General features: G+C 39.4%; 2 protein-coding genes across 5 annotated transcripts in view; one reads left to right on the top strand and one right to left on the bottom strand.

Annotated features, from left to right (window-relative positions):
• Window positions 1–2,953, bottom strand: part of PRKDC (protein kinase, DNA-activated, catalytic subunit) — a 202,964-nt gene extending 200,011 nt beyond the window's left edge. The window contains exons 1-3 of one of the 4 annotated variants that reach the window (XM_053929460.1): window positions 2,722–2,953; window positions 1,106–1,182; window positions 909–1,001 (exon numbers count right to left, since the gene is read on the bottom strand). In XM_053929460.1, coding sequence (XP_053785435.1) covers window positions 909–1,001; window positions 1,106–1,182; window positions 2,722–2,875 — 324 coding nt within the window. In that variant the 5' untranslated portion in view covers window positions 2,876–2,953. Of the gene's footprint in view, window positions 1–908; window positions 1,002–1,105; window positions 1,183–2,717 lie in introns of all 4 variants that reach the window. The other 3 variants (XM_024578234.4, XM_045186077.2, XM_045186078.2) reach the window with 3 other exon arrangements.
• Window positions 2,954–3,050: 97 nt separating this feature from the next.
• MCM4 (minichromosome maintenance complex component 4) lies at window positions 3,051–19,879 on the top strand. The gene is made up of 16 exons (XM_024578299.4): window positions 3,051–3,851; window positions 4,257–4,421; window positions 4,715–4,878; window positions 4,968–5,069; window positions 5,321–5,416; window positions 5,496–5,591; window positions 6,370–6,508; window positions 8,663–8,883; window positions 10,914–11,034; window positions 13,698–13,957; window positions 14,415–14,780; window positions 15,242–15,369; window positions 16,439–16,646; window positions 17,631–17,859; window positions 18,026–18,159; window positions 18,998–19,879. Exons 1-16 carry the CDS (start codon window positions 3,782–3,784, stop codon window positions 19,088–19,090), a joined length of 2,592 nt encoding a protein of 863 aa, XP_024434067.1. The 5' UTR covers window positions 3,051–3,781; the 3' UTR covers window positions 19,091–19,879.
• The last annotated feature ends 1,823 nt before the right edge of the window (window positions 19,880–21,702 follow it).

Raw genomic sequence — 21,702 nt, 5'->3', positions numbered from 1 at the left:
AGATGTGGGGCTGCAGTGTGCTACCCGCACTCTGCCTGCCCCGCTCTCCGCCACTCCGAGTCCGGCCCTCTGGGTTTATCTGTGCGAATGTGTGGCCCCAGGGTCTGCTAGTGCTCGGACTGCCTGCCCCGTTTGTCCCACACTCCGCCAGTCTTGGTCCCGCCACAGCTACGCGAGTCCTCTCCACCCCAGTGCCTGTCTCTGCCCCTCCTACCAGTCTAGATGAATGTTTATTTTTTTATATCCTTGGTGTCGGAACCCCTTGCGGTTCGATTCTCTGTCAGTTCTGGTGGTGCGAGGAGGCACAGTGTGTCTACCTACGCCACCATCTTGGTTCCGAGAGAATTCTTTAAAGTTGTTTTTCTAACGTGTTCTAAAATCTTCCCACAATTTAAAAACCCAACTTATTATAACTTCTTACAAAAGGCATTATTGATCCTATGTGCAAAAAGTTATCAAACTAGTTATAAAAGTTATCAAAATAGTTCTTGATATGTGCCTTGGCTTATTAAATATAAAAAAATAAAAAATAAATAGCCCACTTCATTTCTAACACAATCAAGCAGAAATAAACTCCCCAATGAGAAAGGAAGAAATAAAATAAAAACCCAAGTTTAACTTACACCATAAATTAAAATGAGCCCTGGCTGGTGTGGCTCAGTGGACTGAGTGCTGGCCTGCGAACCAAAGGGTCGCTGGTTTGATTCTCATCCAACAAACATGCCTGGGTTGACAACTGGGTCCCCAGCTGGGGGTGGGCAAGAGGCAACTGATTGATGTATCTGTCCCACATGAATGTTTCTACCCCCCACTTCCCCTCTCTCTAAAAATAAATAAATTAAATTAAATTAATTTAAATAAAATAAAATGAATGTTAGTATATCGTGAGATGGTTTTTTCCTCCTTACCTTAACATCAAGAGAATAAGGTATAATCTTCTGGCCGATTTTTTCTAAGAAAATACATAAAAATTTTAGGACTTCTTCTCGACAATCACGAAACTATAATAAAAGAAATACACATCGTAGTAAATATGGATAAGAATAAGAGTCACTCTAACATAATGGAATATACAAGAAAAGCAAAGTGAAAATTTTCAACTTACTTCATCAATGCTAAGTGATTTCCGAACAAATACAAGCAAACCAAAATCTTTGGAAAAAACTAAGGAAGTCTGCAATGCTGTACAAAATAAAAATACAAAAAAGGTAAGACAGCTACTGGGGAACAATCCATAAACCCACCCTGAAGGGAATGCATGTTTCTCAATTCAGCTTTTTAAGTGATAACATGCTAACCTAAGGGTGCTGTGTTTAGAGAGGAAAAACAGGAAATTCTAGATGATGTTCCACAGGGATGCATGGGTGTGTCATACCTGTAAATTTGCTCACTTTACAAGGCAAATGGAATTAAGGTTGTTAATCAACTGACTTTAAAATGGGGAGATTATCCTGGATTACCCAGTGGGCCCCATCACGTAATCACCTAAGTGAGTCCTTGCTAGTGGAGGGAGGAAGAGACTTGGGAACACAGGAGAGCAGGAGAGATTTCAAGCTTAAGATTTACTTGACCCCCTATGTACTACTCCCTTTGAAGTGGGAGGATGGGGGCCTGTGATAGAAAAAATATGGGTGGCTTCTAGAAGCAAGGAATGCCAGGGAGAAAAAACGTACCCCAGTCCTACAATTGCAAAGACCTGAATTTTGCTAAAAACCTAAATGAAAAAGAAAATGAATTATCCCCCAAAAGCCTGCCTGATACCTTGGTTTTTAACTTGGTAGGAACTGTGTTGGCTTTTGATTACAAATCTGTAATATTAACAAACCTGTGTTATTTTAAACCACAAATTTAACAGCAGCAACAGAAAACTAATACACTCCTGTACAATCTCTCAAGTGAAAGGACATACATTGAATGTTCAGAGTAAACTTGGAACTGCATTATAAACAAGTTGCTAAAGGTACAACAAAGAATTCTAATTTAGAAACACTGAGGCTAGAAAGCATTTACATAATTCTGTTAGTCTTTAAGTTTTTCCCCATTAATATATCTTTGACAATATATAGGTACTATGGACCACCTTGTTTCAGGTGTTGTTCACATTATTTCTCCACTATATTCAGCAACGACCTCTTAGGAAGAAAACCTCACCTATCTTTTAATTAACAGGGCGCACCACGAGAAGTTCTGCATATTTTTTGTTTTTAAAAAAGGAATATTGTAGTTTTCGAGCACTCTATTTTACAAGTACTAAAAGAGGAACTTTTACTACTAAAGAGAAAAGGTTCTCATCCAGGCATCGCTAAAAAGTTTTAAGAACAGCATGATTTTTGTTACATTTCTGCAATGCTTCTCAAAAGTAGGAACAGCAATTATAACGGTTTGGAAACTGGTGAGTTTAGGCCAGATTAAGGTAAAAGAAAATACTTTCCTCTCGTTCTTTCCCCCCATTTTGGACAGCAACGGTTGACAAAATTTGGGGCATTTTCACCAAATTGTTTTACAGTATCTGTCCTCTGGTGTTTTTTTTAAAAAAAAAAAAGCAGTATGACAAATCACTTTTTATACACAGCCACAGAAATTGTGACGACCCAAAATCAAGTATCTGGACTTCAAAACACTTGGAAAAACGCTGCACTGAAACTCTAGCACACTCATCAGCCCGGAAACGCCACACACCTCCGCGCAGACGCAGCGCGACCGATCTGGTAGGATACCCACCCAGCACCGCGGGGCTGGTGCTTAGCACGCACTCCTGACCCAGGCCCCGAATCAGCTGATGACTGGCCACCGCAGCGCTGCAACGGTCCGCAGTGGACAAGAACTCTTGCAGCTGCAGCAGGGAACCCTGCACACCAGACCTAGAGTCAGCCATGAGGCCCAGCCTACACCAAGCGAGGGCGCCCACCTAGCCCGGACCGGAAACTTCGCGAGCACGGAGGCGGGGCTCCCGGGCACGGGGGCGGGGCTCGCGGCGGCCGCGAAACCTTAGCGGGAAGCTCCTCCTTGTAGGAATACCTCGTTTAGACGTCAACTAAGATTTATGTCAGGGTTGTGAGTGTATTGCATAGAATACACTTAGCATCCATACATTGAAGCTAGGGAGAAACAGAAATCCAACGGTGTGACGTCCGGAAATAGACCGGGAGGGCAGTCGGTGAATTGGAGTTGACTTACTAGAGGCACAAAAAGAAAAGCTAGGGTCTTCGACCGAGATCTACAGTTTGTCCCTTGGTAAGGAGTGAAAATGCATTTTGACTGTCTTTAGAAATAAAAATGTTTAGGTGATAAAGAAGTATTCTTCCCTTGGCCAGCGTTACAGTCAAGATCTCTGCAGAGAAGAGAGTCCTATGGGACTCCCCAGATTTCCCGCGAAACTGCGGTCCAGGACTGGGTCAGACCATCTGAGTGGAAGGGGGTACCGAGCGAAGTCTGAGTAGGCTTTCTGCGAAGCGCCAGAGAAGGTCGCAGAGACCCCCCTGTCGGTGCGTAGTGGAGCCTCCCATAGGCGGAGCCATGCGAGAGTGCCGCTATGATTGGTGGGTTGCCACCGAAGACGGTGACGACACTGCTGCTGGCGCGAAACCTTGGGCTAGGCTCCTGAAGTCTAGGAGGGCGCTTCAGAAAGTGCTGCCCAGCGCTGTACGTGCTTGAGAAGCAGCGACTTTTCTCGGGTAACCGCCCGCCACGGGAAGAGCAGTGTGTGTGCAGCGTAGTGGAGGAAGCCGGAAGTGGGTGCGGCGCGATCCTATACTGTTAGTAGAGCGGTACCTCGAGCATCATGTCGTCCCCGGCCTCTACCCCAGGCAGCCGTCGCAGCCGTCGCGGTAGAGCCACGCCCGCTCAGACGCGTAAGTCTGGCCAGCGAGTCCGCCCTGACAAGTACCCCCTCTCCCCCCATACCCAGGTTCTGCCTTCTCCGCCTTCTGGCCATCCCCTGCTACCTCTGAGAAGCCTTGGCCTGTGAGTAAGGCCTCTGAACGCTGAGTCCAGGTCCCGGCGGGGAATAAGTTGTCCTGCGGGCGACCAGCGTTTGCTCCTGCCCTACTCGTTATAGTGTGAAGAGACTTAGTGCTGGACTCCCATTTCCACCCTTTCTATAGCATTTCTGATGTTGATTGGTTGAACATGTCCATACTCATTTGTTTCGTTTCTATTTGTTCAGTAATAAGTCAAACTGTCCCAAGAGAAAGACAGCTCCAGGAAGATCAACCATGAGAATTGATGGCCATCTTTTCTGTTTTGTATGTCACAAGCTCGAAGTGAGGATGCCAGGTCATCTCCATCTAGGAGACGTAGAGGCGAGGATTCTACCTCCACAGGAGAGTTGCAGCCATTGCCCACCTCACCAGGAGCTGACCTGCAGAGCCCTGCTGCACAGGACACATTATTTTCCAGCCCTCCTCAGATACATTCTTCAGGTGTGTTTCCGAACGTCTAAGTTATACTGTGGCTGATATACAAACGGTGCTTCATTGTTCACCAAGAGTACAGAGATAATACATCTTAGAACTTAGTGAGCGGAGAAAGAAAGTTGGTGCTTTTTATAGGGCATTTAGTAGTCTTCAGAATCTTAACCATCAGAGATTACAATAAACATTTAGTTTGATAATTGCATTTGGATGACTTGTATCAACCGAAATAACATGCTATATTTTCCTGTTTGATATACTACCAGAATTTCATTGTAAACTTTCAAGTTTTGTTTTTATAGCTATTCCCCTTGACTTTGATGTTAGTTCACCACTGACATATGGCACTCCCAGCTCCCGGGTAGAGGGAACCCCAAGGAGTGGCATTAGGGGTACACCCCTGAGGCAGAGGCCTGACCTGGGGTCTGCACGGAAGGGCCTGCAGGTGGATTTGCAGTCTGATGGGGTGAGTACACAAGTACAGTCTTATGATAGATTTATTTTGGGAACATAAAATGGTTCATTAACATGGTTCTATCATATTTTTCTTTGTAGCCAGCAGCAGAAGATACAGTAGCAAGTGAGCAGTCTCTAGGCCAAAAACTTGTGATTTGGGGAACAGATGTAAATGTCGCAACATGCAAAGAAAATTTTCAGGTGAGCTGTATGTGTTCAAATTCATACTCTTAGGACTGAAAATGCTGGGAGAAAGTGTTGGTAATCTGTATCTAAGTAGCCATGATACTTAGGGGTAGATTTTTAGGTGGCCTAGAATTGTTGATGTTTTTCTAGTTTTTAATAGGGACATACTGTCTTCAAATAGTGACTGACTCATTCATAACTTTGTATTTTGAATATTTGCTTATTTTTAAATGCATTAAGCTTAATATTTCTCTTTCCACCTCAAGAGATTTCTTCAGCATTTTATTGACCCTCTGGCTAAAGAAGAAGAAAATGTTGGTATAGATATTAGTGAACCTCTTTACATGCAACGCCTTGGGGAGGTAATTACATTTTTACTTACAAATTCAAATCATGTGTTTCAAAATAATTAGACTGTAACTTGTTCATTTGATCTTATAGATTAATGTTATTGGGGAGCCATTTTTAAATGTAAACTGTGAACACATAAAATCATTTGACAAAAATCTATACAGACAGCTCATCTGCTACCCACAGGTAAGAATTTGGCTTTGACTTTGATTAATTACAGTAGACATCTAGAATATCTTAAGAGTTTCTGAATAGCAGAATTTCTTTGTGGTAACAGAGAATGTTCCTCTCATAAAAAGAACCTTTCTAGAAAGTCATGTTTAATCTCCTTTAAGATAAGTAGTTTTTCACAATAACATTTCTGAAATTGGGATGTGTATTACTGTCAGTGACATTGTAGTTTAATTGGCAGTGTACTGGATATGTATGTGTACATAATATGTGTGTGTGTGTGTGTATACATATGAAGACTTCGTTTTAAATCTTATTTTTTTTTCCTGCTTAATAGATACATAACCTAAATCAAGTTACTTATTGCCCTCTCCCCCAAAAGCTGTTTTCTCATCTGCAGAATGGGGAATAAGTATTAGCAAATTTGAATAAAATAATTATGATTCAATGTATTGCTATCATTTTACTGTGGAGAAAAAGTAAGACATGAAAGTATGTGCTCAAAATTCATTTTATTATTGATTAAAAGCCTAAAATATGACAGTACATACTGGAGATACTTTCATATGTAATCACATTTAACCCCAATGACAGCATGCAGATGTAAGATAGTTGAGTGAGTTGAGTGTGCCCAAGATTTATAAATGATATATGTGTAACTAACTATGTAGGGTAATGCTTTTGGACTAAGCCATGTGTTTTTGCTTTTACACTTTACTAATATGAAATGCTTTATATTTAACCCTAAGGTGGGAATACAAACACAGCTTGACATCTCACTCATTTTCTGTAGGAGGTCATTCCAACTTTTGACATGGCTGTCAATGAGATCTTTTTTGACCGTTACCCTGACTCAATTTTAGAACATCAGATTCAAGTAAGACCATTCAATGCACTGAAGACTAAGAATATGAGAAACCTGAATCCAGAAGGTAATATTTTTAATAGCAGGGAAGTACTTTACATGAAAATAAACAAAACCTTATTTTATCAAGGAACTTTAAAAGAATTGATGGTGATAGATTACCAGTTGACAAAATGATAGTAGATTTAGTTATCCTATGCAATTATGGCCCCACCATACCTTTATTATAAAAGATTTTGTAATTATTCTCCATCTTAAGGTGAACTATCCAAATGTTATAATTTTATACTTTCTCACAATCACTATAGAAAACAAGTACAAATATGATCCTACCCTAGTGCTTAAGAAATAAATCTAGATGGGAAAGTAAATAAAAGAAGAAATAGAATAATTGAAGAATAGTGCAGGAGATGTCTCAGCCCAGTGAGAGAAGGAGACCGCCGAGCCCAAATGGGAAGAAATTGTGGTGAAATAGAAATTGGGAGTATGGTAAGGAGTGGGGAAGCAGACATGAAGAAATTCTCTAGACAGCAGAAAGAAGCTATATAGCCAGAAACAAAGAAGCAAAACAACTACATGTGGACAACAAGTGATGCTGAAGCAGGTTGTTTGTGTGGAGGCTGGAAAGCTTAGGTCCTAAAGAGCTCTGTATTTCAAGTTAAGATTTTTATTCCAAAGTCAATAGGGAGCCATTGAGGAGAAAGATTTGCCACTCTTGAGAAGTTTGTGGTAGGTCTAGCATGTAAAGTATTTTGAAGTTCAGTAAGGAGACTAACAGTAGTTCAAATATGGGGCAGCAGGTTCCTAAGCTAGACAGTGGCCATAGAAGTAAAAAAATAGGACAAGCGTATTTGCCATGGATGAAGATTGAGGTATAAAAGCTATTGAGAATTAATGAACACTGCTTTAGGTTAAGTGTTTAAGACAAAAATTTCAGTAAAAGAAAATTAAGATAGCTAATCAACATGAGCAAGTGTTGGACTTCATTATTTATTGAAGAACTGTAATTTTTTTTTTCCATTTTATGAAATTGCCTCCTTACATCAAATCTGTGATAGGGATTTCTGGTGGGGGCCTGGAGGAGGTAGAGCTGTTGGGCAAGCGTGCTGCATTTACATTTTCAGAGACAGAGCATTGTTACACCATTCCAGGTTAAGATTAGAGATTGCAAATTGCCAGGTACTTAACTGATTTTGAAAGTATTTAGCTTTTACATTTATGTTTGTAACTTACTATAAAAGTGATATGTTAAAGTAAAAGAAAGGTTTGTGAAGAGAGAAGCAAAGATTTACAAGTAGATGGAAGGAAGACAGGATCAAAAGGAAGACCTTGTGAATCAGCAGTAAGTCCTTAAGGGATGGGAAGTTCTACAAGGCCAGCCGTAGCTAACTGGGGCATGTGTTTTAGACTATAAATAACAGTGTAACTCATTTAGAACCAGCAATGGGAATTAGTTGGGGGGAAATTATGTCAGGGAAAGTCCAAATGATAAAGCAAGAGTGCAAAATAGTCTATAGAGGACCTTTCTCATATAGTGAAGATTAGCTAAATTATATAATTTATATAATTCTCTGTCAGGCACAATTCTTAATAGGCTTATATTATGTATGCTGACTCTTAATCCTCAACAATTCTCTGAGGTAGATATTGTCATTACTCCCATTCCCTAGATGAAACACAGAGAGGCCAAGGGTGTCTCCACTGTCATATAGATACTTAATTAGTCCGCTCCATGTGGCTCCAGAACGCATGCTTTTTCACATACACTGAGACAGCAGAACTTGTGTGTGACACACTGAGTAAGGTAGAAGGCCATGGGACAAAATAGGCAAAAGCATCAAGATTATAGTATGAAACTGGAACGTGGAACCAGACAGGAGACAGCTAAGAAAAACGTTGGTGGGATGCTTATTGGATAGGGGGCCCTGTGGAAGGAAGGGCAAGAGGTTCATTGGGGTTGAGAGAGAGGCAGACTGGACACAGGAAAAGCACTCTAGGACAGACCTGAACATACCCAGTGAGATGTGTGCGCTCTGGCCACAATGCCTACCTGTGACTCCAGCCATCACCATGTATCTCTGTACCTCCAGGTATGGTTCTCCTGGGCTTGACAGCAGACCCAGATCTGCCTTGGCAGGAATCCAGCTCAGGGAGATACCACATGTGACTGAGCCAAGGGCAGTGGCTAATGGACAAGCTGTCCTTTCTCTCCTCTTTACAGACATTGACCAACTCATCACCATCAGTGGGATGGTGATCAGGACATCGCAGCTGATTCCAGAGATGCAGGAGGCCTTCTTTCAGTGCCAGGTGTGCGCCCATACAGCCCAGGTGGAGATTGACCGCGGCCGCATCGCAGAGCCCTGCGCGTGTGAGCGCTGCCACACCACCCACAGCATGGCATTGATCCACAACCGCTCTGTGTTCTCCGACAAGCAGATGGTGTGTGGCCTTCCTGGGTGTTCTGGTTGGACTCCCCTTTGGCATGTTTTGCCTTTGTTTTGTCTCAACCTGGATCCATAAAAAGCCAACTATAATTTGTCCACTCATGAAGCCTTAAAACTTTGCTTCCTCCTATCCAAGTACTAACCAGGCCCGACCCTGCTTAGCTTCCCAAATCGGGCGCAAAACCTTGCTTTCTAAATGGTATTCAGATACTTCATTCCTTCTCTGACAGTGTAGGTTTTGTTATAGGGTTGTGGGCAGTTGGATACATGGAGCACACTTAAGGCTTCTACTTTGGGACGGCAGGGTCCCTGTTTTGTTGCCAGTGAGCACCAGTTCATTATTACATACTTCGCATTCTCATGGCCTAAAATACTTCATAAAAAGAAATAGAATGCATTCTCCCACTATACATATCTTAAGCTTAATGGTATTAAGTTAACAGATCGAGTTAGCCTCTTTGATTTATTAAATCAAATTTAACTTGAGGTGTTTTAATGGGAAATATTTAATATAATTTTTTTTAGTATTTCAGATAAGTACATAAGACATTTTAAGATCCGTAAAAATTATTTGGTTCAATTCTGTCATTTTGCAACTGTTTCACTGGTAAAGAATGATTTGAGGAATTTTCCTGAAGTTTTTCACACTGATTTTATTGTATAGGAAGTCTGACCTTTTTCCTCTTTGATCATGAAATTCTTAAGATGAATATTAAAATGACAAGTGGGGAAAGGCAGGAAAATTATTTACTATGATTGTAACAGTGTAAAAGTATGCACCAGAACAAGGACTTAAGTTTTATTTTGTTACAGTGTTTAAACAATTTTGATGTTAAATAGAGAGAATGTGTTCAAAATACTACAAAAGGCAATTTCCCTTGTTGGGAGTCAATAAGAAAAAATATTAGCAATTGTGAAAAATAATTAATAACCAAAAAACTGCAAATTAAATTAAAATGTAAATTTTCATCTAATATTGATACAAATTATTACAGCAAATGTACCTCAACTCCTGGAGATATGAAGGTGGAACCGTTAATCCCAAAGAGCTTTAATGTATTCTTAGAGGGCTCCAAAGACTCCCCAACAAACTTAGAATAAAACCAAACCCAATGTCTTAGTCTCCAAGAGTATATGGCCCATCATTATCCACACCACACCTTTGTACCCACAGACCTTGCTGATGACATTGTCACAACTATTTCCATATTCCTAGATCATTAGCCAAACTCAACCCTGCCCTGGGACCTTGGAATTTAACTGCTCTTTATATTGTGAACACATGCTTCTTCCCTAACATTCTTAGACCTCTGCCCAGAGGTCAGCTAACTTGTGAAGGGCCTTCGTAGCCTTGCTTTATGTAAAGCATCTCCTTCATCCCCACTGCCTGTACTTCTTACTCTTTCTTCTGTCTCTTGCATTTGTTACTGTCAGAGTTTTTACATGCTTACTTGTGTGTTTGTATACTGTCTATGCCCTCTCCACTCCAAGGGAAGAGATTTCATTCACTACAGAGTCCCCAGCACCTAGAACAGTGCTTAACAGAGGCTGTTAGATGAGTGGATATAATTAGGTAAACTGGCAAGTATTTGTGAGGTGCATGTAGTAACTAGGAGAGATGCACAGATATGCTTAATCCTGAACTTAAAAAGTGTTTGCTTTCCACCCATGAAATCTGCTAAAAGTAACTTCTAAAAAAATAACTAGAAATGTACACAAACATTTATGCAAAGAGATAGCCACTATAGCCTTAAAATGGCAAAAAATACTTAAATTGCCACCTCCTCTTCCCCCAAGTAGGGGAATGTTTAAATAAATATAACATCTTCACAAAAAGTGTGTTCATGTCATATTATAAGCTTTAAAAAAAAGAAAAACTTAGCTATCTAGAGGTTAAAACAAAGAACAGTGTTTTCAAAGGTAAAGATGCTAGGCATCGGGAATGGTTCTAAGTGGTACACAGTTGTGGTTTTTGCCGGTATGCTTTCTTCTCTGAGCTTCCGTTTTCACTGTGCTTTTTCTCAGGTCAAACTTCAAGAGTCTCCTGAAGATATGCCTGCAGGCCAGACACCTCACACTGTCATCCTTTTTGCTCACAATGATCTTGTTGACAAGGTTCAACCTGGGGACAGGGTGAATGTTACAGGTAAGGATGTAGGTTGTATTAATGGGATAAGTCTGTCTTGCTTTTAATGTTAGTTTTTAGTCAGTCCTTTGACTTTGTCATGAATTCTTTGGCATGGGGCTTGGTCCTGCCTCCTCCAGCTGTCACTCAGGTCTTGAGAAGATATGGTGTAGTGTTTTAGTCACCTTTTTTTTTAAATCCTCACTTGACGCCATGATTATTGATTTTAGGGACGCCATGATTATTGATTTTAGGGAGAGAGGAAGAGAGAAAGAGAGAAACATCGATTGGTTGCCTCCAGTATGCACCACAACTAGAGATCGAACCAGTACCCTAGGTGTGTGCCCTGACCGGGGATCAAACCTGCAGCCTTTCGATGTATGGGTTGGCATTCCAACTAACTGAGGCACCCGGCCAAGGCCAGTCACATTCTTCTTAACCTAGCAGGACAGAATGTTTCAATGCATTGTTCATGCAGTCACTTGCTTCTTTTTTTAAAAGATTTAACTTTATTATTTTTTTTAGAGAAAGTGGAAGAGTCAGAGAGAAACATTGAGTGGTTGCCTCTCGTATGTGCCCCACGGGGGACCAAACCCACAACCTAGGCATGCACTCTGGCTGGGAATCAAGCTGGTGGCCTTTGGCTCTGTGGGAGAACTCCCAACCAACTAAGCCACGCTGGTCAGGGCATTTGCTTCTTGCCATTACAGTATCCTAGAGCCATGTGTTTATCTTGATTTGATAGTGTTGGTATGTTGAGAAGACAAGTTTGGTATTGGCAACTTTGAGCTATGCCAGCAGCTCCAGGAAGTAGTGCTCACCAAGTCTGAAATTTTAAATAATTTTCTACTTCCCAAATGCACAGCTAAGGGTTAAAATGTATTATAGGATAGGATGGGTCAGAGCACCCTGCCTCCATGTTGGGAGTTACATAATGGTATTTTTAAAGATGAGGAGGCTGAGATTCAGAGAAGTGTAGATTGCGGTAGCTTAAGATTTTATAGTAATTTGTGACACTAGGACTCATGCTGTGTTACTACCAACAGAGTCCTCCTTCCACTGCAGCGCATGAATATGCCAGGGTTTCATTTTGTGCTTCACAGCAGTGTGGGCACTTAGTTTCCCACAGGGGTTGGGGGTAGTTGTTTGTGTTTGTGGCAGGCATAGTTCTTTATTTAGGAGGCAGTGTGGGAGTTGTGTCTAAGGAGTACACAAGGCTCCTGGGGATATCCGTCTCTTCCATTCAGTGAGTCAGGCTTCTTATCCTATGTCTTCCCCAGTATGAAGTTCAGCAGTTGTCACTAGCGATCTTAAGTTATAAAGGTATGTATAGTAGTTAAAAATTTGAAAGAATGTGTCATCTTTAGTGAAAGAGATAGGCTATCCTAGTTCTGCCACCCTACTGCTCTGAAACCCTTGATATTATATTTTATTAATATATACTTTTATATTAATGAAAGTTTATTAAATACTCAATAAAGTATTTAATCCAATATTTTAAATGGGATATTGGAATTAATGTGATGATACACATGAAAGTATTTGGGAGGAAGGGGTTGTGAAAAATGCTGTTTACATGTAAAATGAGTATTATCAGTGCTGTTCTGTGAAAATGAATCATCATAGGCATCAATAAAGATAACTAAGCTGCTTTAAACATAATAAACATAGTCATCCATTCCTACTCTGTCTTGACTTGAAGAATAGTGTGTATTCTAAGACTGTTTACATGTAAAATGATTTTTATGTTTTAAAAAGAATTATTGACCTGGTAAATAGACAAGGGACAGGTGATCTATGGCAGCAGGTTATAAAAGCCGTGAGTTATTTTCTCTTCAAAAAACAGCAAGAAACTGAGTGGTCCAGGGCTCAACGGTTCTAGTTTGAAATTTAAAAAAGGTAGCCCTGGCTCATGTAGCTCAGTGGATTAAAAAAGGTAAACATTGCACACACCAATTTAGGAAACTTTTGTTCTTAGAGAATGGGTGAGTTAGTATGGTTGAAGGGTTGATTGTTCATCTACTGCTTTAGTGTTCTTAAGTTGTATTCTTTAGAAAGCAGGGCATGGCTATTCACTTAGAAATATTTCATTATGAACAAAATAGTCATTTTTCCTATATCATTTCTTCACATTTGACTCAGTAGATTGTCTTACTGTGTATGAAATATTTGTGAGTGATTTTAAAAGACTTGAGGTTTTAGGACTTACTTTCTTTCCAAGTTTCTAATGCAGGATTTTGGTAGTATTTTGTTCCGGTCAAATAACTGCTAAGATTCTGTACACTCAGCTTAAGGGAGATGAAAATACTGTTTTTGAACTATTTATTGAACACAGTCATGAGCCAAGCATTGTTCTAAAAGCTAAGATTCCATTTAAACCTCAGAATGATTATATACAGCGTGGTTATCCTCATATAGGTGCCCAAGGTCACAGAACTGACAGGTAGGCACTGATGAACACATTTTTAGGTCTGCGTTTTTTCAGACACCTGTGTTCTTTCCAACTTGTTCCTGTCACCTTGAGCACAGAGCTTTACCACTGGGAGGTCCATGGAAGCAATGTGCTTGGAAGCTCACCTCTCCTCCAGTGCCAGCTGTCAGTTCTCAGTGCTGCCTGTTGTCTGTGCTGCTTTACTGAGCCCATTAATGGAAAGTAAAAATATGTCTCATGGTTTTGCCCCCAGGCATCTATCGAGCCGTGCCTATTCGAGTCAATCCAAGAGTGAGTAATGTGAAGTCTGTCTACAAAACACACATTGATGTCATTCATTATCGAAAAACTGATGCAAAACGTCTGCATGGCCTTGATGAAGAAACAGAGCAGAAACTTTTTTCAGAGAAGCGTGTAGAATTGCTTAAGGAACTTTCCAGAAAACCAGACATTTATGAGCGACTTGCTTCAGCCTTGGCACCAAGCATTTATGAACATGAAGATATAAAGAAGGTAACAGTGGATTTTTAACTTATGGTTGGGGTTTATAGTTCTTTGGGATCAAATAATGTAAACATCCATCCATCCTTTCGTACCCCCACACCCCCACCATAAAGGATAAGAGCTGCTGCCTGTTTGGCAGAGCAAGGAGCTCACAACCTGACTTGGCTATAGGTTGAGGAGAATCACAGCATTGTTGTCCATTTCTTTATACCAAACTCACATGTTGCTACTATAAGAAGAGGCACACAGAGCCAGAAGAGGGATTTACATGGCCACTGTTCTGGCATGATGGTGTGTGCTTATGTGCAAATAGGTTAGTGATAACTTAAAGCAGTGTCATGCATCTTTATACTTTTATTTAAATTTCTTAATTGTAATTCATAGAGTAGAAAAGTACGTCTAACACTTAAACTATATCTCAGTTCCTCTACAGTAAATGAATGTTTAGACATGTTTCTTTGTTTAGGGAATCTTGCTTCAGCTCTTTGGTGGAACAAGAAAGGATTTTAGTCACACAGGAAGGGGCAAGTTTCGTGCAGAGATCAACATTTTGCTATGCGGTGACCCTGGGACCAGCAAGTCCCAGCTGTTGCAGTATGTGTACAACCTGGTCCCCAGGGGCCAGTACACATCTGGAAAGGGCTCCAGTGCGGTCGGTCTCACTGCGTATGTAATGAAAGACCCTGAGACAAGGCAGCTTGTCCTGCAGACTGGTGCCCTTGTCCTCAGTGACAATGGTATCTGCTGTATTGATGAGTTTGACAAGATGAATGAAAGTACAAGATCGGTACTGCATGAAGTCATGGAACAGCAGACTCTTTCTATTGCAAAGGTATGTCACATTCTCCATCCATAAACATGGACATGTTTAAAGTGTGTGGACACTTGAAATAAAACATCTGTGGAACTGTGCAGTGTTACCTTTGTTCTAAACTTTGGGAAACTGGTAAATACTTTCACTATTAGATTTCAGCCAAATCTGAGTATTTTCTACAGGGTCTTTTATTTATTTTTGCTGTACTAACCAGTAATGATTTTGTCCTAAATCTCATGCAAGGGGTTTAATTTCTAAGAAAGATGCAGTTATAGCATATACATTTACCTAAAACTCAGTCCTTTACATGAATCCAAGGACAGGGTATTGTCCCAAGTGAAACTGCTAAAGTCACCTTTATAAGGTGATATGGCTCTAGGTGACGTTGCAGACATGGCAAAAGCCATGCCAGGTAAAGGTGTTTCACACAGTTCCTGCCATCATGGTGAGACTTCTAACTGCAGTGTTTTCTCTGATAGGCTGGGATTATTTGTCAGCTTAATGCACGCACCTCTATCCTGGCAGCAGCAAATCCTATTGAGTCTCAGTGGAATCCTAAAAAAACTACCATTGAAAATATCCAGCTACCACACACATTATTATCAAGGTATGAAAACATTTTTATATAACAGATTTTTTTCTATGCTTATATGTAGAGTTTTCAAGGTGAGATTGAGAAAAGGAAATACTAATTTCAGCAACTGCTAACATCACAAACTCTTTAATGCAAAAGTTTTCCAATTTGGTTGCTCAAGGGTTTTCATGAAAAGGAGTGTGTGTTCCTCTACTCAGCTATGGGTAGTACCTTAAAAGACATTTGTGTTTTGAAGCAAATAGGGCACTTCACCCTGACATCTATTTTAGAAGCTCCTCACTCACTACTCTTACCTGTCTTAAAGCCACTAGTGAGAATCAAGCACTACCCTCTGTTCTGCAGAGAATAGCTTCACATGGATAGATAAGGTTCTGAAAAGTTAAATTTGTCAGCTTTTAAAGCAGAACCATATAATCCATACTTTGCTCAACCCAATATTCCAAGTATTGATGCATATCATAAAGTTATTTTAGGGTTTTTTTTTGTTGTTATTTTCATTTTTAATTTACTTTTTTAACCAAATAGTTGTTCTTTCCCAAAATATTTGCATGTATTTTCATTCATATCTTCCAGTCTTCAAAATTATAGTAACATTTGCCTCAGGGAAATCTTAATTCTTTGACTCAGCTATTTGATGACTAGCTATTTTCTAGGCAGATCTAAGGGCTAGGAGAACAGTCACCTGCTGGGGACAGGGCAGGGTGAATTGGATTTATCTGAAGGCTCTGTAGACAACCTGGACATAAGATACTTGGGAAGAATCCCCAGCAGCCCTGACCCAATGCATGTTCACTATATATATGCCTGGGTGACCCAAGAGCAAATTTTATTTATTCTATTCTATTCTATTTATTTATTTATATTTAGAAAGAGAAAGAAAAACACTGGTTTGTTATTCCACTTATTAATGCATTCATTGGTTGATACTAGTATGTGCCCTTACCAAGGATCGAACCCGCAATCTTGGTATATCAGGACAACATTCTAGCCAACTGAGCTACCTGGCCAGAGCTCTAAGAGCAGTTTTTAACTTCAGCTTATAGATGTGTTGGTAAACATTATTTTTATAATATTTTCTCAGGTTTGATTTGATCTTCCTAATGCTGGACCCTCAGGATGAAGCCTATGACAGGCGTCTGGCTCACCACCTTGTTGCCCTTTACTACCAGAGTGAGGAGCAAGTAGAGGAGGAGTTCATGGACATGGCAGTGCTAAAGGACTACATCGCTTATGCTCACAGCATGATCATGCCTCGGCTGAGCCAGGAAGCTAGCCAGGCTCTCATAGAGGTAACACATGTCCATGTTTAAAGCCTGAAAAAATGTCTTGTTGAGCCAACTAGCCAAAAGCCTATGTCCCCTTAGAGGAGTAATTATTTTATTAAGAAAAGTATACTATTATCTATAACTATTTCTTCTCCTCTGTTGCAAAATGACTTTTCCAACTGTAAAATGGGGGAAATGATTCATTTATATAGGTTGTACATACACTTTTTACACTTAAATACTAAGTATGCTGAATTTACAGTTGGAATATTGGAGCTCAACTAATAGGTAGTGCTACTTAGTAAGTCTGAACAAGTCATCCAATTTTTCTGACCTTCCATTTTCTTGTTTCTAAAAAATTGAAGTATTGTATGTTGACTTTTCAGTATCCACTTAATGTGGGCAGCTGTGCATGATGACGCATAGTAGGTTATTAAAACATTGTGATAAGATTCTGATGGGCTTTGCATCCTAATGAAGCTCCCCAAAATGCTCTAATGGAAGTTGCGGATGATATGTAATTTTCCATTTGTATCATTCTTGAGGGTTGCTCAATAAGAAACAAAATTATGTCATCTATATATAAATTTAATATAACTTACCTGTGTGACATCCCAATAATCCTTTGTGTGCCTTATCAAATGGATCCTCAATTGGGGTATAAATCAGAGTCAGTGCCTGAGGAACTTTTTCAGATGGGCAACCTTATTGTCCTCTCCTCTGATTGCAGCCGGCCCCTTACCCCAGCACATGAGTCCTCTGAGTACTGGGCTTCACGCATCTTCGCTGTCCATTTTCGTTCTCATTCTTTAAAGCTGCATTCAGACACCACCTTCTTGGCTTTGAGGCACAAAGCTTAATCTCACTTTTAATTCCCCTCAGTACCTGCACATGGCAGCCAGGCAGAAGTTTCATTTATTTAATGGAATCCTAAATGTTCAGGGTTTAACCATGAAACTAAAGTAACTGTTAACAAGGAACTGTGGGTTTTTTTCCTATCTACATTAGGCTTATGTAGACATGAGAAAGATTGGCAGTAGCCGAGGAATGGTTTCTGCATACCCTCGACAGCTGGAATCTTTGATTCGCTTAGCAGAAGCCCATGCTAAAGTACGGTTTTCAAACAAAGTTGAAGCAATCGATGTTGAAGAGGCGAAGCGTTTGCATCGGGAGGCCCTAAAGCAATCTGCCACTGACCCCCGCACTGGCATTGTGGACATATCTATTCTTACTACAGGTTTGTTATTTGCATTAAACATAAAAGGACATGAAAATTATTTAATATATAATTTCAGGGATTTTTTTTTTTTGGCACTCAGCCATTATCCCTTAACCTTAGCAGAAATTTGAAACATTTTACTTCCTTATAGAAGAAATATTTTCATTGATTTCTTTTAAATCAGGGATGAGTGCAACATCTCGCAAACGGAAAGAAGAGTTAGCTGAAGCACTGAAAAAACTTATTTTATCTAAAGGTAAAACACCAGCTCTAAAATACCAGCAACTTTTTGAAGATATTCGTGGACAGTCTGATATAGTAAGTGTTCATATGGTTTCTTGTGTGTGTAATAGTTTTTTCTCTGAATACTGCTTTAAGTTTTTTTTCTTTTTTCCTTCATTTATTAATTAGTAAACATTGATAAGGATAATGAAGAAAGATCACCCATAAATCCATCATTAAGAAATAACTACAATTAAAATTTGTTATCTTCCTTTTATAACTTTTCTATGTGTAGATGTTCACACATAGTCTTTTCTTTAAAAAATGAACATAGTTATTTTTCTATTGTTTTGTAACTTGCTGTTTCTTTTTTAATTAACAAGTTAATATTACTGACATCATCTGTGAAGGTAAATACATTTCATGAAATTAATCATAATGGTTGGTAACATTCTTTTGCATGCATATTTCATCATTTACTTAATGAGTTGTTGGACATTTAGGATATTTGCAGGTTTTGCTATTGGAAATAGTGTTACAATCATGTATCCTAATTTGATTAATAACTATCAAACTTATTATAATTGTTTTGGGGATGAAATACTCAGGTGCCCTTTTGTGAATAAATAAAGCACAGCTGGTTAGTAAACCAACCCTTTGCCTAGTATCGTAATGCCCCTTATGTATTATTCATAACTGTATTGTCACACAGGGGCAGAGCTGAGTAGTTACAACAGATACCAAGACTGTGGTATTTATCATCTGGCCCTTTATGGGAAATGTTTGCCACTCCTGAGTTAGAAAATAATAAATGTATATAATCACCAAAAAAAGAGAGACTGATAGTTTTTTAACACTGAAATTATTGTGTCTCTATGACAGACAAGGGAGTATTTGATATGTAAAATACTTGTTTCTTTCCTTTTACTTAAAGGCAATTACCAAAGATATGTTTGAAGAAGCATTGCGTGCCTTGGCTGATGATGACTTCTTGACAGTAACTGGAAAAACTGTTCGCTTACTCTGAACTTCCTGTGAGCAGTGCTGTGTGTTCTGCTTGTCTGCACTGTCATTTGGCTCCATAGAATTTTCTAACCTGGGTTTGATTTTTGAAGTGAAATGTGTGTTTTCATTTTTTTAGCATTTTCAGTAAAAAGACTCTGCCAATTTACATACAGCAGATATTATTCTCTTAAAGTGATATTTCTTCAGTACCAAGACTTTACTCTGTATATTCAGATAATAAAATATCAGTCTTTTTTTTTTTAATCTTCACCTGAGGACTTGTTCAGTGATTTCTTTTTTTTTTTTTTTTGAGAGACGGAGAGACGAACATCAAATGGTAGCCTCCCATACCTGCCCCAACTGGGGATCAAACTCAAAGCCTAAGTATGTGCCCTGACCAGGAACTGAACGGTGACCTTTTGGTCTATGGAACAATGCTCCAACCAACTGAAGCCACCTGGTCAGGGCAGTATATTAGTCTTTTGAAGATAGCAATCTAGATCATGGTATTTGTGCTAGACATTCTAATAGCAGTCATCCTTATGCTTGAGGTGTTTGCAGCATGAGATGACTTTTAGCCAGTGCATATCATTCTGAGTGAGGTAATAAAAGACCAGAGCCCTTCTTTTCTCCTAACAGCTTTCAAGGTAATTACTTCTAGCAGCTTGTTCTCATGGCTGTCATAAGATCAGAAATGGATGGTTGAAAAGGATTAGGTTCTAGGTTAACTTTTACTACTCTATTTTGTAGTGTGTAAAACTTTCTACTGAATAAATGATAGATGAAATAATACTACTTTATCTGGCATTATTTTAATAGAGAAAAAAAGCTTTAATAAATACTACATTCATGAAAGTTCAGTACGGTAACTACTTAAAATTCATTAAAGAAAGTATAATATAGTGAATTCCATTTTATTTATTTATTTACTTATTGGCTGTAATGTTTATTCAACTCTTTTTAAAATTTTTTTAATTGTTTTTCAAGTACAGTTGTCTGCATTTTCCCCCTAACCCCAGCCATTCCTCCCTCCCTCCCCTGATCCCACCCCCCCCTTTGTTTTGTCCATGTGTCCTTTATACTTGTTCCTCAAAACCCGTTCCCCTTTTCCCCCTATTATCCCCTCCCACATCCCCTCATTACTGTCAGATTTCTCTTAATTTCAATGTCTCTGGTTATATTTTGCTTGCCTGTTTCTTTTGTTGATTAGGTTCCAGTTAAAGGTGAGATCATATGGTATTTGTCCCTCATCGCCTGACTTACTTCACTTAGCATAAGGCTCTCCAGTTCCATCCATGCTGTCACAGAGGATAGGAGCTCCTTCTTTCTCTGCGTCATAATATTCCATTGTGTAAATGTACCATAGTTTTTTGATCCACTCATTTACTGATGGGCACTTAGCTTGCTTCCGGCACTTGGCTATTGTAAATTGTGCTGCTATGAACATTGGGGTGCATAGGTTCTTTTGGATTGATGTTTCAGGGTTCTTAGGGTATAATCCCAGCAGTGGAATTGCTGGGTCAAGAGACAGTTCCATTTTTAGTTTTCTGAGGAAATTCCATACTGTTTTCCATACTGGATGCACCAGTCTGCATTCCCACCAACAGTGCACTACAGTTCCCTTTTGTCCACATCCTCTTCAACACTTCTTGTTTGTTGATTTGTTTATGATGGCCATTCTAACCATTGTGAAGTAGTATCTAATTGTGGTTTTAATTTGCATCTCTTTAATGGCTACTACTGATGCTGAGAATCTTTTCATATGTCTCTGGATCCTCTCTATGTCCTCCTTGGAGAACTGTCCAAGTCTTTTGCTCATTTTTTAATTGGGTTTTTTGTCTTCCTGGAGTGGAAGCATGTGAGTTCTTTATATGTTTTGGAGATCAAACCCTTGTCTGAGGTATCATTGGCAAATATGATTTCCCATATATTAGGTTCTCTTTTCATTTTAATGTTTTCTTTAGCCAAGAAGAAGCTTTTATTTTGATGAAGTCCCATTTATTTGTTCTTTCATTTATGTCCCTAGCTTTAGGGGACTTATCAGTAAAGATATTGCTGTGTAGAATGCCTGAGATTGTCTTTCCAATGTATTTCTCCAGGACTTTTATGGTGTCACGACTTATATTTAAGTCTTTTATCCACCTTGAATTTATTTTTGTGTATGTTATAAGTTGGTGATCAAGTTTCATTTTTTTGTGTGTAGCTATCCACATCTCCCAATACCATTTGCTGAAGGGATTATTTTTACTCCATTTTATGTTTCTTACCCCTTTGTCAAATATTAGTTGACCATAAACACGTGGGTTTATTTCTGGGCTCCCTCTTCTGTTCCATTGGTTTATGTGTCTGTGTATATGCCAGTACCAGACTGTTTTCATTATTTGGCCTTGTAATACATTTTGATATCAGATATTGTGATCTCTCCTGCTTTGTTCTTCTTTCTCAAAATTGTTGCAGCTATTCGGGGTCACTTATGGTTCCATATAAATTTCTGAAATGTTTTTTCTATATTTGTGAAATATGTCATTGGTACTTTCATAGGGATTGCATTGAATCTATAATCACTTTGGGTAGTATGAACATGTTGATGATGTTAATTCTTCCAATCCATGAGCATGGTACATGCTTCCATTA

This window comes from Desmodus rotundus, chromosome 8 (assembly GCF_022682495.2).
Source record: "Desmodus rotundus isolate HL8 chromosome 8, HLdesRot8A.1, whole genome shotgun sequence".
NCBI lineage: Eukaryota > Metazoa > Chordata > Mammalia > Chiroptera > Phyllostomidae > Desmodus > Desmodus rotundus.
This window is presented reverse-complemented; position numbering and strand designations above follow the sequence as displayed.

Excerpts from the sequence above, each read along its gene's own strand:
- MCM4 (XM_024578299.4), top strand. The coding sequence starts at position 3,782 with ATGTCGTCCCCGGCCTCTACCCCAGGCAGCCGTCGCAGCCGTCGCGGT. Across the intron at positions 8,884-10,913 it reads TGTTCTCCGACAAGCAGATG|GTCAAACTTCAAGAGTCTCC; the intron begins GTGTGTGGCCTT and ends GCTTTTTCTCAG. Across the intron at positions 11,035-13,697 it reads GGACAGGGTGAATGTTACAG|GCATCTATCGAGCCGTGCCT; the intron begins GTAAGGATGTAG and ends TTTTGCCCCCAG.